The sequence below is a fragment of the Trachemys scripta genome, chromosome 2 (genome assembly GCF_013100865.1).
Source record: "Trachemys scripta elegans isolate TJP31775 chromosome 2, CAS_Tse_1.0, whole genome shotgun sequence".
NCBI lineage: Eukaryota > Metazoa > Chordata > Testudines > Emydidae > Trachemys > Trachemys scripta.
The window spans coordinates 252,149,717-252,167,008 of NC_048299.1; the positions used below are offsets into that span (position 1 = coordinate 252,149,717).

General features: G+C 41.3%; 1 protein-coding gene across 1 annotated transcript in view; it reads left to right on the plus strand.

The window, feature by feature from the left end:
• EBAG9 (estrogen receptor binding site associated antigen 9) overlaps nucleotides 1-17,292 on the plus strand; it is a 43,970-nt gene that overhangs the window by 7,271 nt on the left and 19,407 nt on the right. Inside the window, exon 2 of the mRNA XM_034763494.1 lies at nucleotides 11,141-11,238. Within this exon, the coding sequence (XP_034619385.1) occupies nucleotides 11,156-11,238 (83 nt within the window). The 5' untranslated portion in view covers nucleotides 11,141-11,155. The remainder of the gene's footprint in view (nucleotides 1-11,140; nucleotides 11,239-17,292) is intronic.

The following is a 17,292-nucleotide window of genomic DNA, read 5'->3' on the forward strand; positions in this document are numbered from 1 at the left end:
TGTATTTCATCAGTCCTTTTTCGTGCACTTAAATATCTAGGGACACTCTTCCCCGGACACCTACTGTAACATCCAGAGGACTAAACCTACAAGCCCAGCAGCTTCCAAAGTGTCTGTCTATAGAGAGCTGGCTGATCATGTACAACTGACTCTTGTTTCCAACTACTAACTCACAGTAAAAGAAGCCTAATACATCAAACATTTCATAAGACTACTTTGGTATGTAAGCAACTGATGTAGTTACGTCACTGCTGCTATTTGATCACCGATGGGAGGAGAGGTGGCCCTAGTGATCATGAAGGTAGAAAGGTGATATACAAGATAATCTATTGAGAGGTGGATCATGCTGTGAAAATGTTGACCAATATAAAATATATGGGAGCCAATGTCCAGATGAGAGCTATTATATGTATTACAACAATACTTAAAGCCCCCAATTAAATTGGGGCTTCGATGTGCTAAGTGCTGAACATACACACAGTAAAAAACAGTTCCTTTCCCCCAAAATTTCTAATCTAAATAGACAAGACAAAGAGTGGGGAAATATTATCCCCGTTTTACAGATGAGGAACCCAGGCACAGAGCTTAAGTAGCTTGCCCACAGTTACACAAGAAAACTGACAATACAGTAACTCCTCACTTAACGTTGTAGTTATGTTCCTGAAAAATGCTACTTTAAGTGAAATGATGTTAAGCGAATCCAATTTCCCCATAAGAATTAATGTAAATGGGGGGGAGGGGCTAGGTTCCAGGGAATTTTTTTTTCCAGACATAAGACCATGTATACTTACACAATATAAGATTTAAATAATTTTAAACAAACAATTCAATACTGTACTCACCAGTGATGATTGTGAAGCTTGGTTGAGGCAGGGGCGTAGTGAGGTCGGGGCGCGGGGGCTTGCCCCGCTCCTCCCACCCAGCACTCCTGCTGGGGTGCAGGGTTGGGATGTGGGTTTACCCCACTCCACCCACCCGGCATTCCAGCTGGGAAGCAGGCAAGCCCCAGACCACGCTCCACGGCAGGAGCACCAGGCGTGCAGAATGGGGCAAGCTAAACAACCTTACAATGGAACATTGTGCAACTTCAAACAAGTATATTCTCTAATTGTTCATTATTAGATTGCTGATCTACGTTAACTGGGACAACTTTAAGTGATGAGTGGCTGTATGGGAACTAAACCCAGACCTCTTGAGTCCCAGTCCAGTGCTCTAACCACAAGATTAATTCTCTTCACTCTTCCCACTGCCACTAAGCAATGTTAAGATACTAGGATTCCTCCTACCATAGTGCTGTCCTATCATATTGCTCTATCTAGTAGGTGTCTGATAAACTCGAAATCTCTTCCCCTCTTGCTGGAAAGGAGAATGAGCACTTTCTAACTCCCCTAATATGCCTGATATTATATAAAAACTAAATTTGTATTCAAGGCAGGAAACATCAAAGTTAATGTTGCTTGTGCATATGAATCCATAGAACAGTTTCAGAAGGGAAGAATTTCCATTGTTACACTGCAAGAAAGTGCATCAAACAAGTAGTTGAAAGGAAATTCTATAAATAACCCATGGCTTTTAATACCTGCTGTTTTTCCATCTACACAAACTGATTGGCAAGCAGCCTCCCCACCAAGAGCAAATAAGCAAGCATTTCCCTGTTATGTGCTCCTGCCGACTGTACCTGAGTGGGATGCCTGACTAAAGTACCAGCCCTTACTAATCAAATACAACCCAGGAGTCAGCTTTGTTATACAAAAATGTATTACAGTGCATGGTGATATTGAGGGACTTTTTTGAAAAAATCTAGTTGGCAGTATAAAGTCACTGTCAGAAATACCATTTTAATGTTTCTTATCATGTTAGCCTTCACTTTCCTGCAGTAATAATCGTTAGCTGTCAGTAGTTTCTGTTGCTAGAGGACTCTGCATTGGTTTGGCTCATACAGTTGCTGAGGGAATGGGGGTTATTGTAACTAGGAATGGTGATTGGAATGAAAAATTAATGGGTAAAAGAGGAAAACAAAAGAATATTAAGGTCTTCCATTTTCAGTGGCTCATTTGGAATACGATCAGTTCTGACACAACTGTTGTCTTTGTATTGTGGCAGTGTGCTCAGCCTCTCCTTTCAAGCAGGAAGTGATGCAAAGGTTGTGTATGGCTATACAAAAAAGCCCCCACTACAATTTTGAAATGTTAACATTACACTTTTTGGGAAGAAAGTAGAACAAACAACTTGGAGGTTCTCAAGGGAGAGAATAGCTAGTAATGTCGTCCAAACAGTTAAAAGTATAATGAGGTATATCAACATGTGGTAATGACACGACTTGAGGATGCACTACACAGGGTGTACACTGCCTTTTCAGTGACTGTCATTGAGCATGGTATATTAAAGGGGCTTTACAGCCCTGATTTAATATCTGTACGAATCCAAAAGAGCTCAGTGACTTCTTTTTTGGGGGGAGGGGGCGGAGGCTGGAGGGGACCTAAATAGAGCAATATAATATACGTTAGGTAGTGATGGTGCAGTGTTGTAGGTGCAGGCCAATCCCACCCTCCACACATGGTGGTAATATTGAGGAGTTAAAAGCAAAACAATTTCTAATCTGCAGAAATATCTGATTCTTAGTAATAAAAATGCAATGATATTAACTAAAGCTAAGCCATTTAAGAAACAGCTGCTCCCAATGGTTCTGCTTGCTGCATCATGTGTCCTAGGGATTGGTGGAAATACCTGAAATTCTCTGTTGTGACAATTTGGGGAGGCTGGACAACCAGAGCTGCTTCAGTATCTTTCTGATGCTAAGTACTTCCTCCCAACTGGCCAATAGACAGTAAATGTCAGTTGAAGCCTGTCAGTAAGATGGAAGACAAAGTATCTCTGTATAAATCTCAGGTGGGCATTAGTTGTTCACTGTTGGGATTTCAGCTAGAGAGTGGTTTCTAATTCTGTCATTAAACTAACAACTTCTTACATTTACAATGTTTTCCAATGCTTCATAATATATCAGTGTATCTCTATATTCTATTTTCTGCCTTACCTCACTCAATAAAACTACTTCTATCATCCCTGTTACTTTGCCTCTTCTTCTTTCGCAATCTTAACTTTTCCTCTTCTTTCAATACAGAACTTCCCCTTTGTCCAGCACAAACTTCCACTCTCCCCAGACACTGTTGGTACATTCTCCTGTTACTCAGCTTCTCTTCTGGTGCTTTAAAGGCCCTAAAACGGCTTTCCCTAGCAGACTAGGGAAACATGCAAGAACAACGCACACGTACATTCTATCCCTCTTGTTCGGCTGTCTGGAATGGCTCACAATTGTGAGTGTCTATCTCAGGGAAGACTGTCAGAAAACAAGGGCAGACATTCCAAACTGGCGTTTATATTTTATTATTACATTTCACCAAGCCAGTAACAAATGTGTACTCCTCCTGTATCACTTTATCAGTTTTACCATGGAGCCACAGACAGTCCCCTAACGCACCTCAGCCTATCCTGCCACCTAGACAAACTGAATTTAGTGATAATGGTCACACTACATCAGGTTACTCCTAATCCCAAAGATTCAGTCAGTTATCTCAAATCAATTGGTACTTTGGATCTCACATCAAAGACAATGCTGGCAGCCAATTCTCTAGTAAACTAACTAAAGATTTATTAGCTAAGAAAAAGAATGAGAGTCATTGAGAGACTAAAGCTGGTAAAATATAATATCAGGTGAGTCAAAGTTTGTAAATCCAAAATGATAGCAGATAGTAATTTGCCAGTTTCCCAAAGGTCTTTTCAGCAGTACCCAGAGTAATTCTGGGAATCTCCATCTTCTTGTTCAGTTATTCTACCCGGTTAGAATCCAAACAGTCCAGAGATACAGGACCATCCTTTAAATCAGTATTTATAGCTTCTTCTCCAGAAAATAATCTGAACAATATCTTTACCCATGTGGGCTTTCCTTTGATGATGAGTAGGAAATGCAAACTGAGTCTGTGAATTCCCATTGTTGAACACAGTGGTCTTTGCTTTGAAGTTAGCACTGTTCTTCATTCATATTTCCAAGGCTCCAATTGCATTTGATGGGTATTTTAGTTATGGTGATATACATAATGTAAATGCCTGCCATTATATCATAATTAAGGCTAAGGATTTTATCATGGCTATTTTTAGTAAAAGTCACGGACAGGTCATGGGCAATAAACAAAAATTCACAGAAGCTGTGACTTGTCTGTGACTTTTGCTCCTGCGGCTCCATGATTTCCCCTGCCACCATGGTGGCTGGGAGCTGCAGGGTTTCCCCGCTCGGCTGTCCCCAGTCGCTGGAACCCTGAGGAGGGCCCCCTGAGGAGGCTGTCGCTGGAACCCTGCAGGGAGACCCTGAGGAGGCTGTCGCCTGCCACTGCAAACCTTTCAGGGACCCGCTGGCTGCAGCCCCAGGGGCTGAAGCAGAAAATGTCATGGAGGCCTTTGGAAGTCACGGCCTCTGTGATTTCTGTGACCTCTGTGACATAAACTTAGTCTTACTTATAATAGAAATAGATAAGTAAAAACAATACAAGTAACATTCCATTAGTTTTAACAACTGAATATACTCTTACATTAACATACCTTTTGATCTAGGGTTATTTAATTACTAGGGCATGCATAATGTAAATGTCATGTAATAGAAACAGGATATAGACAAGTGAAAACAATACAACTACCATATGTTTTGAACATTATTGACAATTGAATTTGCCTGAATACATATTAATACACTTAACACTTTTTTGATATTCATACACAAGCGAATTGGCCGTTGGTTTGAGCTGGTCTGTCAGCTTCACATCTCCCTCAAAAACAATGGTGTTAAATGAGATAGAGGTGGCCCAACACCTCCCTGGATTGTGGAAAAGAGACCTGTTCCAGGCCACCATTGAAGCAAAAGGCACTCCCTCCCCCACCCCCCCGTTCTGTTTCCCTCTAGGACCTTTCGATCTCTTGGGCTGTGGAGTCCCTGTTGATAGGGAAGCAGACAAGTTCAGTATAGGGAGTTGAGATGAAGCCCGTAAATGAGGTATGAGGTTCTTCCTGAGCACCACTTCTCCTGTACTGCAGCTCACTAGTCTGACCTGTCTTTTGTTTTCACTTTACTGCCCCACGTCTGCCCTTTAGCAATGGACAGACCTTATCCTCAGGGAGGTTTGTCCACTGCTGAACCAACATACATGGCCTTCTGGGGCTTACAAGTTTCAAAAGGCCATGCATATTTTTATTTGGATTGGATCCAAAATCATACTGCAAGCACCTCGCAATATTTATATAACACTAAGAACAATTTGTCATGTGACTCATGCCATTCATCTGGCAGCTGAACATACATTCCTAAGGGATTTGATACTTCTGAATCTTTATGTTGTGTCTCACTTGGTATCGTTATTGTTACTGTAGGTTACAGTCATCCTAAATACAGTATTGGATCATTTCATGTAGTGCTGTGAGTCTTAATAGACCTTCCTTGCATTCAAAGCTTTAATCTAGGAAAAGAGGCTTAAATGCTATAACATAATTGAATTTCAGCTGTCCTTTGCTCTTTAATGGTTTGAAGAAGGCATCACAAGGCTTTTTTTCTTCTTACCAGGAGTTGATTTAGAGAAGTTTAGTCTAACTGTAGCTGATTGGTTTAGAAACTATTTATATAGCCCAAATTCTCTGTTTGATGTCATGTCGCAGATCTAGACAAGTGCCCTTCTTGGCTACTCACCAGATTGGGTCGTGTGTGTTTTTAAAACCCTGGAGTTTGAACTGAATCCAGGTACAGTAACTCCTCACTTAAAGTCGTCCTGTTTAACGTTGTTTCGTTGCTGATCAATTAAGGAACATGCTCGTTTAAAGTTGCACAATGCTCCCTTCTAATGTCATTTGGCAGCCACCTGCTTTGTCCACTGCTTGTAGGAAGAGTAGCCCGTTGCAGCTAGCTGGTGGGGGCTTGGAACCAGGGTGGACCGGCAGCCCCCCATCAGCTCCCCGCGCCCCTAAGTTCCCTGTGCAGCAGCTGCCCAGCAGGCTAGCAATTGCAGCTGTCCCTCCCCCCACTGCCATGTGCTGCTCCTGCCCTCTGCCGTGGAGCTGTTCCCCGAGACTTCTGCTTGCTGTGAGTGGGGACGGGGGCGGAGAGAGGAAGAGGGCGGCTAATGTCAGGGTGTCCCCCTCCCCTGCTCCTGCACCCCGCTTACCCCATCTTCCATAGAGCAGGGGATACACACGACAGGGCTCAGGATGGAGGGAGCTTGCTGACAGCAGCTGCGGTCTCAGCAAGCTAATCTAATTAACAAGGCAGTGTACTTAAAGGGGAAATGCACATCTCTCCCTCTCTCACACACAGTGTGTGTCTCTGTCTGTCTGCAATGCTGTCTCCCCTCCCTCCATTCCTGCTGCCTTGTAGAGTGTGAGTGTTAACCCTTGAGGGCTCGGCCAATTGCTAGTTCATCATTTAGCAGTAAGGCATTTCCTGGGAAATATTCCACTCTCTGACTCCTCCACCTCAACCAAGTTTCACAATCATCATCACTGTATACCAGTATTAAATTGTTTGTTTAAAACTTATACTGTGTGTGTGTGTATATATGTGTGTGTATGTATAATATATAATCTTTTTGTCTGGTGGGAAAAAAAAATTCCCTGGAACCTAACCCCCTCATTTACATTAATTCTTATGGGGAAATTGGATTCGCTTAACATCGTTTCGCTTAAAGTTGCATTTTCAGGAACATAACTACGTTAAGTGAGGAGTTACTGTACTGCCCCTGTTTTTGGGTTCCTGTCACACACACATCATCTGTCTAGCACTCCTTCCTGAGAGTTGGGACATCCCAGTCCAACTGTTTAGCCCGTTACCTGTGCTGACCCCTCAGGTTCCCTTGTACCTTCAATACACTTTCCCCCAGAACTCCAGTTGTGTGGGTGTTCTGGGCCTACCCATTAACTCTTCAAGGGCATGTGATAGGTGTCACATACAATAGACAAGAGGATTCTGAATCACAATTTCTCTTACTTAGTTATATGAGAAATACAGAGATCTATACAAAAATAGTAAACCCTACATGTATTTCCCTGACTTATTTTCCTCACCGCTCCAGACCATTCTTTGGGCTGGAGGTCAGAGTCTTCTGGGGCCGTCCTTTATCTGCAGCACATGGCTTGTCATTTCCATCATTCCAGCTCTCTTCCCATCCCCCACCCCCAGTCAGCTTGCTTTGACCTTGGTTAGTCCCACAGCTAAACCAAACCTCCCCTGCTACAAAAGCATGCCTGTCTGTGCAGCTCTCCTGCCCCAAGATACCTGAGTGGCTCCAAGTCCCTCAAGTTTATGTATCTCAATAACTGGTTCCTTTGGCCTGCTGCTAGTAATTTTTCACTCTCCAAATCTGAACCCCATACAGACAAGCTGAAGGAAGTGGCTTCTCCCCAATCCAACCAACTTTAGCATACTACTGACTGGTCAGACTACAGTCATTAAGGTTAACTACTCTTCGCTATATCTAGTCTGGGACAGGTGTGCTTACAGGCTTGTCAACAGTGGTGAATAGACATAGAGGCATTCTACAATACAGTACTTTTCATAAGAACAACTTCAAAATATCAACCAGAATTAGTAAATTTTACAAACAGATTCCTCACATTGTTACAAGTCACAACAAATAACTGTGTGTGGCTGAACTTAAAACAAAACAAACAAAAATGCAAATATAAACCTCAATGCAAAATCTTTTTCCAAACATCAGGGTTTTTTTGCTTGACTAGAAAATATAACACACTTCCAAAAGAACTAGTTATAAATGTTTGAGAGCTGCTGTTCTAATTTCGATGGAATAAACTGGCTAAAGGTGTTGACATAACCCAGTTACTGTCCCACATTAAACAATGTTAAATAAGGTTTGGTATACAGAGACCTGCTTAACACCATGGCAAATACACCATTAAAAATTCTTGTAACCTTTTATTAAAATAAAGAAAATAAGGGAAAAACAGATGAAGTATTAAGTAAGGCTTTCATTTTAAGAACCTCCCTTTTCAGGGAGAGAGGTTTAAGAAGGAATCACCCCCTCTTTGTTTGACAGTCTCTTATATGGTAATGTAATGGCAGGCATTGTCCTTAAGCTTAAATAGCTCTTCACTCTCACTGGTATTTACCCTGCTTATGTATTTATAGAGATCAATCATATCCTCTCTTAGCCTTCTTTTTGCTAGACTAAACAAGACAAGCTCTTTCAGTCTCCTCTCATAAGATAGGCCTCCATTCTCCTTATCTAAAAATTCATTATTTTTTCAAAGAAGGAAATCAGGTTAGTAATATATGAAATAAAACTCCTCTACCTTTTTAAAAGGAAGAATGCCTTTTTAGCATGATGTAGACAGTTGCTGTCTTATGTCCTAAATTTCTGCACATTCCCTGTATCTAACTTCTTCCACTGCAAGGCCATGCTGCCCTCCCCTTCTGTATCTATGCAGCCATGCATTTATCTCCAGGTTGCACACGTCCCTGTCCTTACCCTCAACTGGGAGGATGGGCGAGCACTCAGCCTGCCACCCCAACTCCTTCACCCTTGCTCCCAAAGCTCTGTAGTCATTTCTAATCTGCTCAGGGTCATACCCGGCAGTACCATTAGTGCCCACATCGATGAGCAGCATGGGGTAGCGGTCAGAGGGATAGATGAGCCTCAGCAGCCTTTCAGTAACATCTCGGATGCGGGCTCCACGTAGGCAGAATATCATCTCTGGTCGGTAGCTGGATGCCTCCATCCCCCGCAGAAGGGGATCCCCCACCACCCTATGTCTACTGTTCATGAGTCTCCCTGGTTTGGGGAGCAAGTGGTTCCTCTTCTTCAACCATTGGGGTCTGCTCCTCAACTCCTGTTACTAGTATAGCATACTGGTTCTTGATCTCAATGGACAGGGGACCCAAGGTGGCAAGCAGCCAGTCTCCTCCCTGCAGAGCAGGGCTTCTCTGAATCTGCTTTTTTCACATGTAGTCGGCTAGCCTCCTCCATCCCAGACATTCCATATGCATCCTGTCAGTGAAGTCTTCATGCTCCTGGATGCTACGCAGACAAGCCACCTCGTATCTGCATTAGGAGGAACTCCACTAATGGACACCTCTTATACCAAGTGGTTCCCCCACCTGGCTTTCTTTGGCAGGGACATGCAGGTGACTTTCCCAGCAAGTCAGGACCGGGGCCTGGATTGAAGCTTCCTGGGTCAGGATACCTCTCTGTCTGGCAGGCCCTCACCGGTACAAGCAGAGGAAGATGACATGCCATTTTCCTTCCTTTGAGGGTTCTTCCATGCCGAGTACCTGCAAGTTGACTGATCCTAATTATAAAAGGTCCATTAAAGTGAAATTTGAACAGAAGAAGAAACTGAGCTATAATCCTGAGTTTTTGTTCCTTGTTTATTAGCAATTACAATTGCAGATCTAAATTTCAACCCCAAATGTGTGTGTTTGGAAGAGGCCACAATTGATTACATAAAATGATGGGGAATTGTTTAAGGAAAATCACAAAAGACAGGACAGTTGCATTGAGGGTGTTGTAAATTTTTAAAAGACCTGCCCACCCAGCTCAGCTTCAGTCACGTGTGGTTTTTAACACACATTGGATTGGGTAGGCCAAAATATGGTGGTAGGCTGTATGCTGAGAAAGCTCTGTTTGCCAGAAGCTGGCAATGGGCGACAGGGGATGGATCACTTGGTGATTACCTGTTCTGTTCATTCTCTCTGAAGCATCTGGCATTGGCCACTGTCGGAAGACAGGATACTTGGCTGGATGGACCCTTGGTCTGACCGTTCTTCTGTAATGGTGTACTGGTAACTAGGGCAGATACAGTAAAATGATGGGCATAACTAGTTAGTAGATGAATTGCAAACTTTTAATCGTGGATTGTGTGTGTACTGTTTTCTGTTTTGAGGACTAAATATGCTTCCGAAGCAAATGACGTAGTATGTGTTTTTGTGTTTTATTTCATAAATCTTTATGGCTTTTTTTCAGTGTGGTCTGAGTTGTTTCTTTTTCTTCAGAAAAATATATTTTTGGGGGGGGAGTGGAGGGATCTAGGGGAATATTCATATACCAGAGTTGTAGTGGCTCATTCCAATCTACATTCTGTAACTCATGAAAATACATTTGTTAAGATCAATTTGGTATACTCCGTCTAAAGGTTTTGGAGAGACTAGAACCCTTATATTAGTACCATCTCTGAGAAATGACGGTTTCTGAGATGTTCTAAACTGTTTTAGCCAACGCCAAGGCTCTAGCCCAGTTTCGTGACTTGGTTACAGCACAATCCTGTCCACAATACATACACCTCTACCCTGATATAACACGACCCGATATAACATGAATTCTGATATAATGCGGTAAAGCAGTGCTTGGGGGGGGAGGGGCTGTGCACTCCAGCAGATCAAAGCAAGTTCGATATAATGCGGTTTCACCTATAACGCGGTAAGATTTTTTTGTTTTGGCTCCCGAGGACAGCGTTCTATCGAGGTAGAGGTGTATTTTAACAGTGCAATTACCAAAGGGACATCCATGTCTGTAGTGTAAATGGGGGGGCCTGTTAGGATCGTTCTTTCTTATGATGGTAAAGTCAATTGCTCAAGGTGGCATCGTGCTCTCCAAGGGCCAACTTCTGTGATTAGAGTTCCTGTTGCAGTTCATAGGAACTGTGTGAGCATGTTTTGGCTGCAGCTACCTGTAGCAATAATAATCATATCTAAAATAGATTGGTTGTATAGAGTTATATTGCAATTATTTTTAAACTGACAAATATGTTCGCTCATACAGTACTTATGTGATGGTATTCTTTTACATATTTTTTTTTGTTTGCCTGAGTATCCTGGGCCCCACCTTCCCCTCTCCCCCCGATTATTTATTTGAAGGATTTGTTATATGACTACTACAAAGTCAATAAAATGTCATAATGGATGACAAATAGTACGTACATAATGTGTATAATGCATAGACTCCCCCCTCACTGGTGTAACTCCATTGTCTTCAGTGGAGTTATTCTTGATTTACTAATGGGTAAGTGAGAAGCTAATCAGGCCTAAAAGCTATGTAAAGATGTATTATGCATCTGGGATATTTTAATTTGAATTTTTTGGTTGTTTTTTTTACAGGCAAAGTTTCTCGCCATGGCCATCACACAGTTCCGGCTCTTTAAAATTTGTACTTGCCTGGCAGCAGTGCTGTCCTTCATTAAGAGGTTAATATGCAGGTAAATAACATGGTTTCATGTATTAAACTGTCTATTCTTTTGTTTAAATACAAGTTGCTTCTAATCTTTTCCTCTCCCCTTAGTTATTTGCATAGTTCTTAACTGCAGAACAAAGCCTAGGTGTATGATAGTTAAACTGTACTCAAACCTTTCATCTTGATGTTCATTTGACATTCAAAATTATGGAGTGCTCTAATGTGAGTAATTGGACTATGTTCTACAGCTGTGTATACATAGTATGGTTTATAACACAACAATACTGGCTGTCTCTTATGCCTATTTTTAACTTTTTTTTAAAGCATGTTTTGAAAGTTGTCTCCTAAAAACATATCTGAAAAATCTGTTCTCTGAATTTCTGGAAGAAAAAAACCAGTCTTTAGCTGAAAACCTCTTCAGAGCAGAGTATACACTTACCAACTGTCAGGGTTTTTTTAAATTACAATATCAAGTCCACAATTGTTTGTCACTAGCTTTCCATATAAACCTAATTGTGATCCTCCGACTTTTGTTTGCCAAAACCAAACCAGTCTATCTGAAGCTCCTCAAATGGCCTTCTGCCCATTAAGGGCTTTTTTTTAAAACTTGGGGGTAAATTGTACAGGTCTGTAAGAGATGAGCCTAAAAATATCAGTTAGAATTTATTTGAAGAAAATTTTAAAATGTTGTTTTTGTGATATGTCATATGTGAAAAAGTATGGTTGAGATACTTAAAATTTGGCTTATTCTGTTGTCCTCATGATACCTAGGTTTTCTGGCTGTCTCATCATGAACAGTTCAATGAAAACCTCTGCTTAATATGCATTTGCAGTCAAGAAAGTAAAGAAAATGTTAGGATCCCTCAGCACTGGGATAGAAAGTGTGGGGGGAAAAACTCCCTAGAATCGTAGAAGATTAGGGTTGGAAGAGACCTCAGGAGGTCGTCTAGTCCAATCCCCTGCTCAAACCAGGACCAACCCCAACTAAATCATCCCAGCCAGGGCTTTGTCAAGCCGGGCCTTAAAAACCTCCAAGGAAGGAGACTCCACCACCTCCCTAGATAACGCATTCCAGTGCTTCACCACCCTCCTAGTGAAATAGTGTTTCCTAATATCCAACGTGGACCTCCCCCACTGCAACTTGAGACCATTGCTCCTTGTTCTGTTATCTGCCACCACTGAGAACAGCCGAGCTCCATCCTCTTTGGAACCCCCTTTCAGGTAGTTGAAGTCTGCTATCAAATCCCCCCTTACTCTTTTCTGAAGACACTCGGTATGTTCCCTCTTGGAATAGTTTTCATATCTGGTCACCACAGCTAAAAAGAAATACAGTGAAAAGTGTGTGGTGCGGGTATCAAAGATCGATGACAAAAATGATGAAGTATGGATAAACTTTAATATAAAAGAGATTGAAAAGACAGGGGTTGTGCTTTAGAGAGGAAGTAAATAAGAGGGGACAGGTTAAAGGTATACAAAAGAACAAATGGTATAGAGAAGGTAGATCAGACATTTCTATTTACCTTTTCTCTCAATACAAGAATGAGAGTTATTCAGTTGAATTGATAGGGAGCAAATTTAAAATTGATAAAAGGAAACACTTTCACACCACACAAAGTTAGCCTTTGGAACACATTCCTACCCCATTTCATTGAGAACAACGGTTAAGCAGGGTTCAAAAAAGGATTGGACATGTGTATGACTAACAAGAACATCCAGAGTTATTTTAGGAAGGACGTAAAAAATAAAGAAAACCAGAAGAGAGAGAAACCCTCATGCTTCAAGGCATGAGCCAACTTCTGACAATGGGGTAAGGAAGAACTGTCTCTATGAGCACTGTCTAAGGGCTTCTTGCATCTATTTCTGAAATATGTGATGCTGTTAGAGCATCTAACTAGATGTTAGGATGCCTCAGCACTGGGGCAGCTCTAGCTAGAGCACTGTTAGAGACAGGATAGTAGTCCAGCTAGAGGAATGATTATATTCCTATCTTTTGGAGCAGAGCCTTTTAGAGTTTGGAAAAGGTTTTAGAGCAGGTTGCAAACTTAAACTTCAAGGAAAGTTTAAAAAAAAAAAAATCTATGATGTTTAACAAGCACGCTATGTTCACAAATCTCATAGGGTTCCTGGCTATGTTTCATGCAGACCTTTAGCTGTGCAGGAGCAGAGTGAGGCAATGAAACCAAAAGTCTCTGGTCCTATAGTAGGACCAAAGAGCCACTTGGATTGGGGTTCCTGCAAAGCTGATAGAACTCCTGAAATGGCTAAATACTTGCCTAGAAATGTTTCTGAATTCTGCAGGAGTAGAGCTTCTGATGAAACTTCCATTTTCTCCCTGATTGAAGTGGTTACCTTCTGGGGAAAGACTTCTGTAATCGCTCCACTCACTTCTGCTATGCATGAATTCATGTAAACCTACTCCGTCTATACATAGATCACATTATTTAACCCAGATTAGAAGGTTGATTTATATATTCTTTAATTTGTATGTGAAGATATTCTATATGATTTTTTAAAAAATCAGTACAAAGGTAAACTTAAAATGGTGTTTGGGGGAAAAAAATCCTAAAACAAAACAAATAACTCTATACAAGTTCTAGTACGAAAATATCAGGCCAAAGCTTTTTGGGAAATCCTCAACTCAAAATCTAGTCAGTTTTAAAAAGTTTGTTTAGTGTTAAGTGTTTTTTCCTCTCTCCTTTTGCTGTGTGAGAGTCACATAAAAAGGGAAATTAAACAAAAATGCCTTCAAATACACATGTCAACATAGAGGAAAAAATAGAGAAATAACATATTTTAATTTATTTATTTATAGTAAGATTAGGAACTACTTGTAGCAATAGTAGGTGCAATTCTTTCAGAGAGAAGTTTGATTTTTAAGGCCCTGATCCTAAAAGCATATGCTTAACTTCACTCATGTTGTAGTGAAGTTGATTGAACTACTCATATGTTTAAAGTTAAGCATGTGTTTGTTTGTAGGATTAAGGCCTAAATTGGGGTGTCCTTTTAAGCTATTTAAGGATGTAAATAGATATGTAGTTATTTTAAAACAATGTTCGTTAGTTTTTTTTTTAATTGAGTTGGAACACTGTCAGATGGTACTCTTTAAATAAATACACCTAAATATCAGAAAGTCTAGAAGTGCTCAGTCAAGTTTCAGCCTTTGTTCTAGTTTCCTGACTTTCAAAAGCTTGATTTAAAAAAAAAAAAAAAAAAAAAAAAAAATTGTTTGTAATTGTGACATTGAAATTGATTAATGTCTGTTCACAACCTTAACTCTGTTGGGCTATAGGGGTTTTGTTTTGTTTTTGTTTATTAATCATTATTGTGGGTGAAACCATTGTTGCTTTCTTCATCAGTTCCTGTGCATTGATTTTCACCATTGGGTTGGATTATTTTTTCCAATAGACTGTGAAAGCTACTGCAGCCGGAAATCTGGTTTTTCCCAGATCGTAGGCACCCAACTGCTGTGAATGGTAGGGAGCAGCTACCTGTACAAGTTCTAGTAAACATATTTTAAATTCTAAGGCCTTGATTCTGCAAAGAGAAACATGCAAGTGGACCCCTGCATCTATGTAGAGTCCCTTTGAAGTTGGTGGGGCTCTGCATGGGGACAGGAGTCCATCCCATTCAGTTGTCTTTGCAGTATTGAGGCCTAACATAATTTTATTGAGTCAGTGTATTTTGTGGGATTTTTTGTTGGTATTCCATAAATCAAACTTAATTATATACATCAGGAGAAGTCAGTTATTTTTGTCAAGGTCCAGATTTCTCGGTCAAGGTCCAGATTCCAGAAAAAATAATACAAAAATGATGATAAGTAAATAAAAGGCATCTGGCATCTGGATTTGAGCCGCGGTCCGCCTGTTCACTACCCCTGATGTACAGTGCTCGATTGGCCACTCACTGTTCATCCGAACTATTATTTCATATACTGATGATCGTAGAGATGGCCAAAGCATTTAAAGAAACTCTCAGCACATTTAAAGTTTTAATGGTTGAAGAGGCACTAACACCATTAAGGATGGATTGGTAATACTGATAAGTCAAGAGTCCAGTGCTCTGGTTTTTGTCACTCCTTTTAATACTGTGTTGCTACTTGAGTTTAGGTGGAAGCACATTTTAAATGTTCTCTTCCTTCGCTCCATCCTACTTTCTCAGCAGGAGTGAGTGTTGTAATCCAAGAGTGACATTTCAATTGGAAAAACCCTCAGGATTTGTGCTGAGCCTGCGGGCCGTGTGGAAATCCATTGCACGCAAGCTGGAAAATGGGGATGCACTTCCATCACGTACAAGTATGTCTAGAAGGGCGTTTAAATTAGATTGTAGTGGTGTTTGGTGCCTACTAAACAGGGAAGCTCCCGCAAGACTTCAGCTTTTTCTTTCAAATGTTGACTTATTTTCCCAAAATAAAAAGCTTGTGGAACTGGAGAAAAAAATCGATCTCTTGCAAATATGTGGGAGCTTGTGTGTCTCATGGAGTTGCTCTTTGACCTTAACTGTAAAGTCTGAGAGCTCAAAGCATTGGAAGACATTATGTTAATGCTTATATTTAAAAGGGTACTACCAACTTGATTTTTTTTTTTTTTTTTAAACTGGACTAACTTAAACAAAGTCACTCTTCTCATAGAGGGTTTTTCAAGTAGAGTGCTTAAAAGAAATTATAAGCGATCTTTCCACTTTCTTGCTGTGTCCATAAGGGTCTTTTGGGCAAAATGAAGAACAACAGTATTAACCATATTTGGGCCCACCCCAACACCCTTTTCTCTTCTCACTTTTCATACATCAGATGCTGTCTCTTCAGTTTCAAGCCTGGTCCTGTTACTGGTAAATGCTCTCCTGCAGTGCCTAGAGAAAGGTACACATGTGAACTCTCCAGATCAGGACATCAGTAATACAAATGACTATAAACAAAATAGTGGAACTGATTACATGCATAATGCTGTCACATGCAGGGGCGGCTCTGTTTTTTGCCACCCCAAGCACGGCAGTCAGGCGGCCTTCGGCTGCATTCCTGCAGGTGATTTGCCGGTCCCGCGGCTTCGGTGTACCCGCCGCTGAATTGCCGCCAAAACTGCGGGACCGGCGGACCTCCCTCAGGCACACCGCCAAAGGCCGCCTGACTGCCGCTCTAATAGCGACCGGCAGGCCTCCCCCCGTGGCTTGACGCCCCAGGCACGCGCTTGCTGCGCTGGTGCCTGGAGCCGCCCCGGTCACGTGCATAAAATAAACAAATTAGAGAAAAATAGAGAAATATATTTTCTAGTCTTTCTATTATAGTAATTTAAGGAGCATGTGTACCAATAATAGATACATTTCAATCCAAAAACGTAACTTTTCAAGCTGGTGGTCTCCCATTTTAATACACTACAGTGGGAACTGATAGCACAATTTTTTTTCTAAAATGTTGCCTATATTCTCCCTGCATATAAAGGATAGAAACAGGAACTTTGAGCATGTAGCACTCAATCTAGCAGCAAATACTTTCCTTGGCTGTAAGCCTTTTGATTGTCTCTTTGACTGTTCCCTATATACATGTCCTCTATATTGGCTGCAGAATACTAAATTAATCAGTTCATGGTCATTGGTACAAACAGTGGATTCTCAGTCTGTGCCCAGTTTGCCTGTCATGTATTCTAGTGAGTGAGGGTCTTAAGACTGATATGTGGATTCACTGAGCAATGCTCACTGAGTCCTTCGGGCTCTTTCCCCAACTATTTATCCATCCAGCACTAGGAAAGAATTTCTAAAGGAGCAATGGCCTGAAGCTTTCAGGCTCTATATGGCTGACTTCAGAAACTGATCTCTCAACTGGAAAAAGGAAGAAAAGACTGTATAGCTCAAAGATCTACTCCACACCATCCCATGTTTTACTGTCAGTGTGAGGAAAATTCAGACCTATAATTCTTCACTGGTGTGCAACAGTGGAGGCTGTAGTGTAAATATAAGGGCTTGTTTTTATTCCAGTTTAGTGCACAATAAGCTGGGATGTGAATCTATAGCACGCCAGTCTGCTGCACACTAAGAGACCATCTGGACGCTGCTGCCATGCACTAGAACAGTGGTTCTCAGCCAGGGGTAC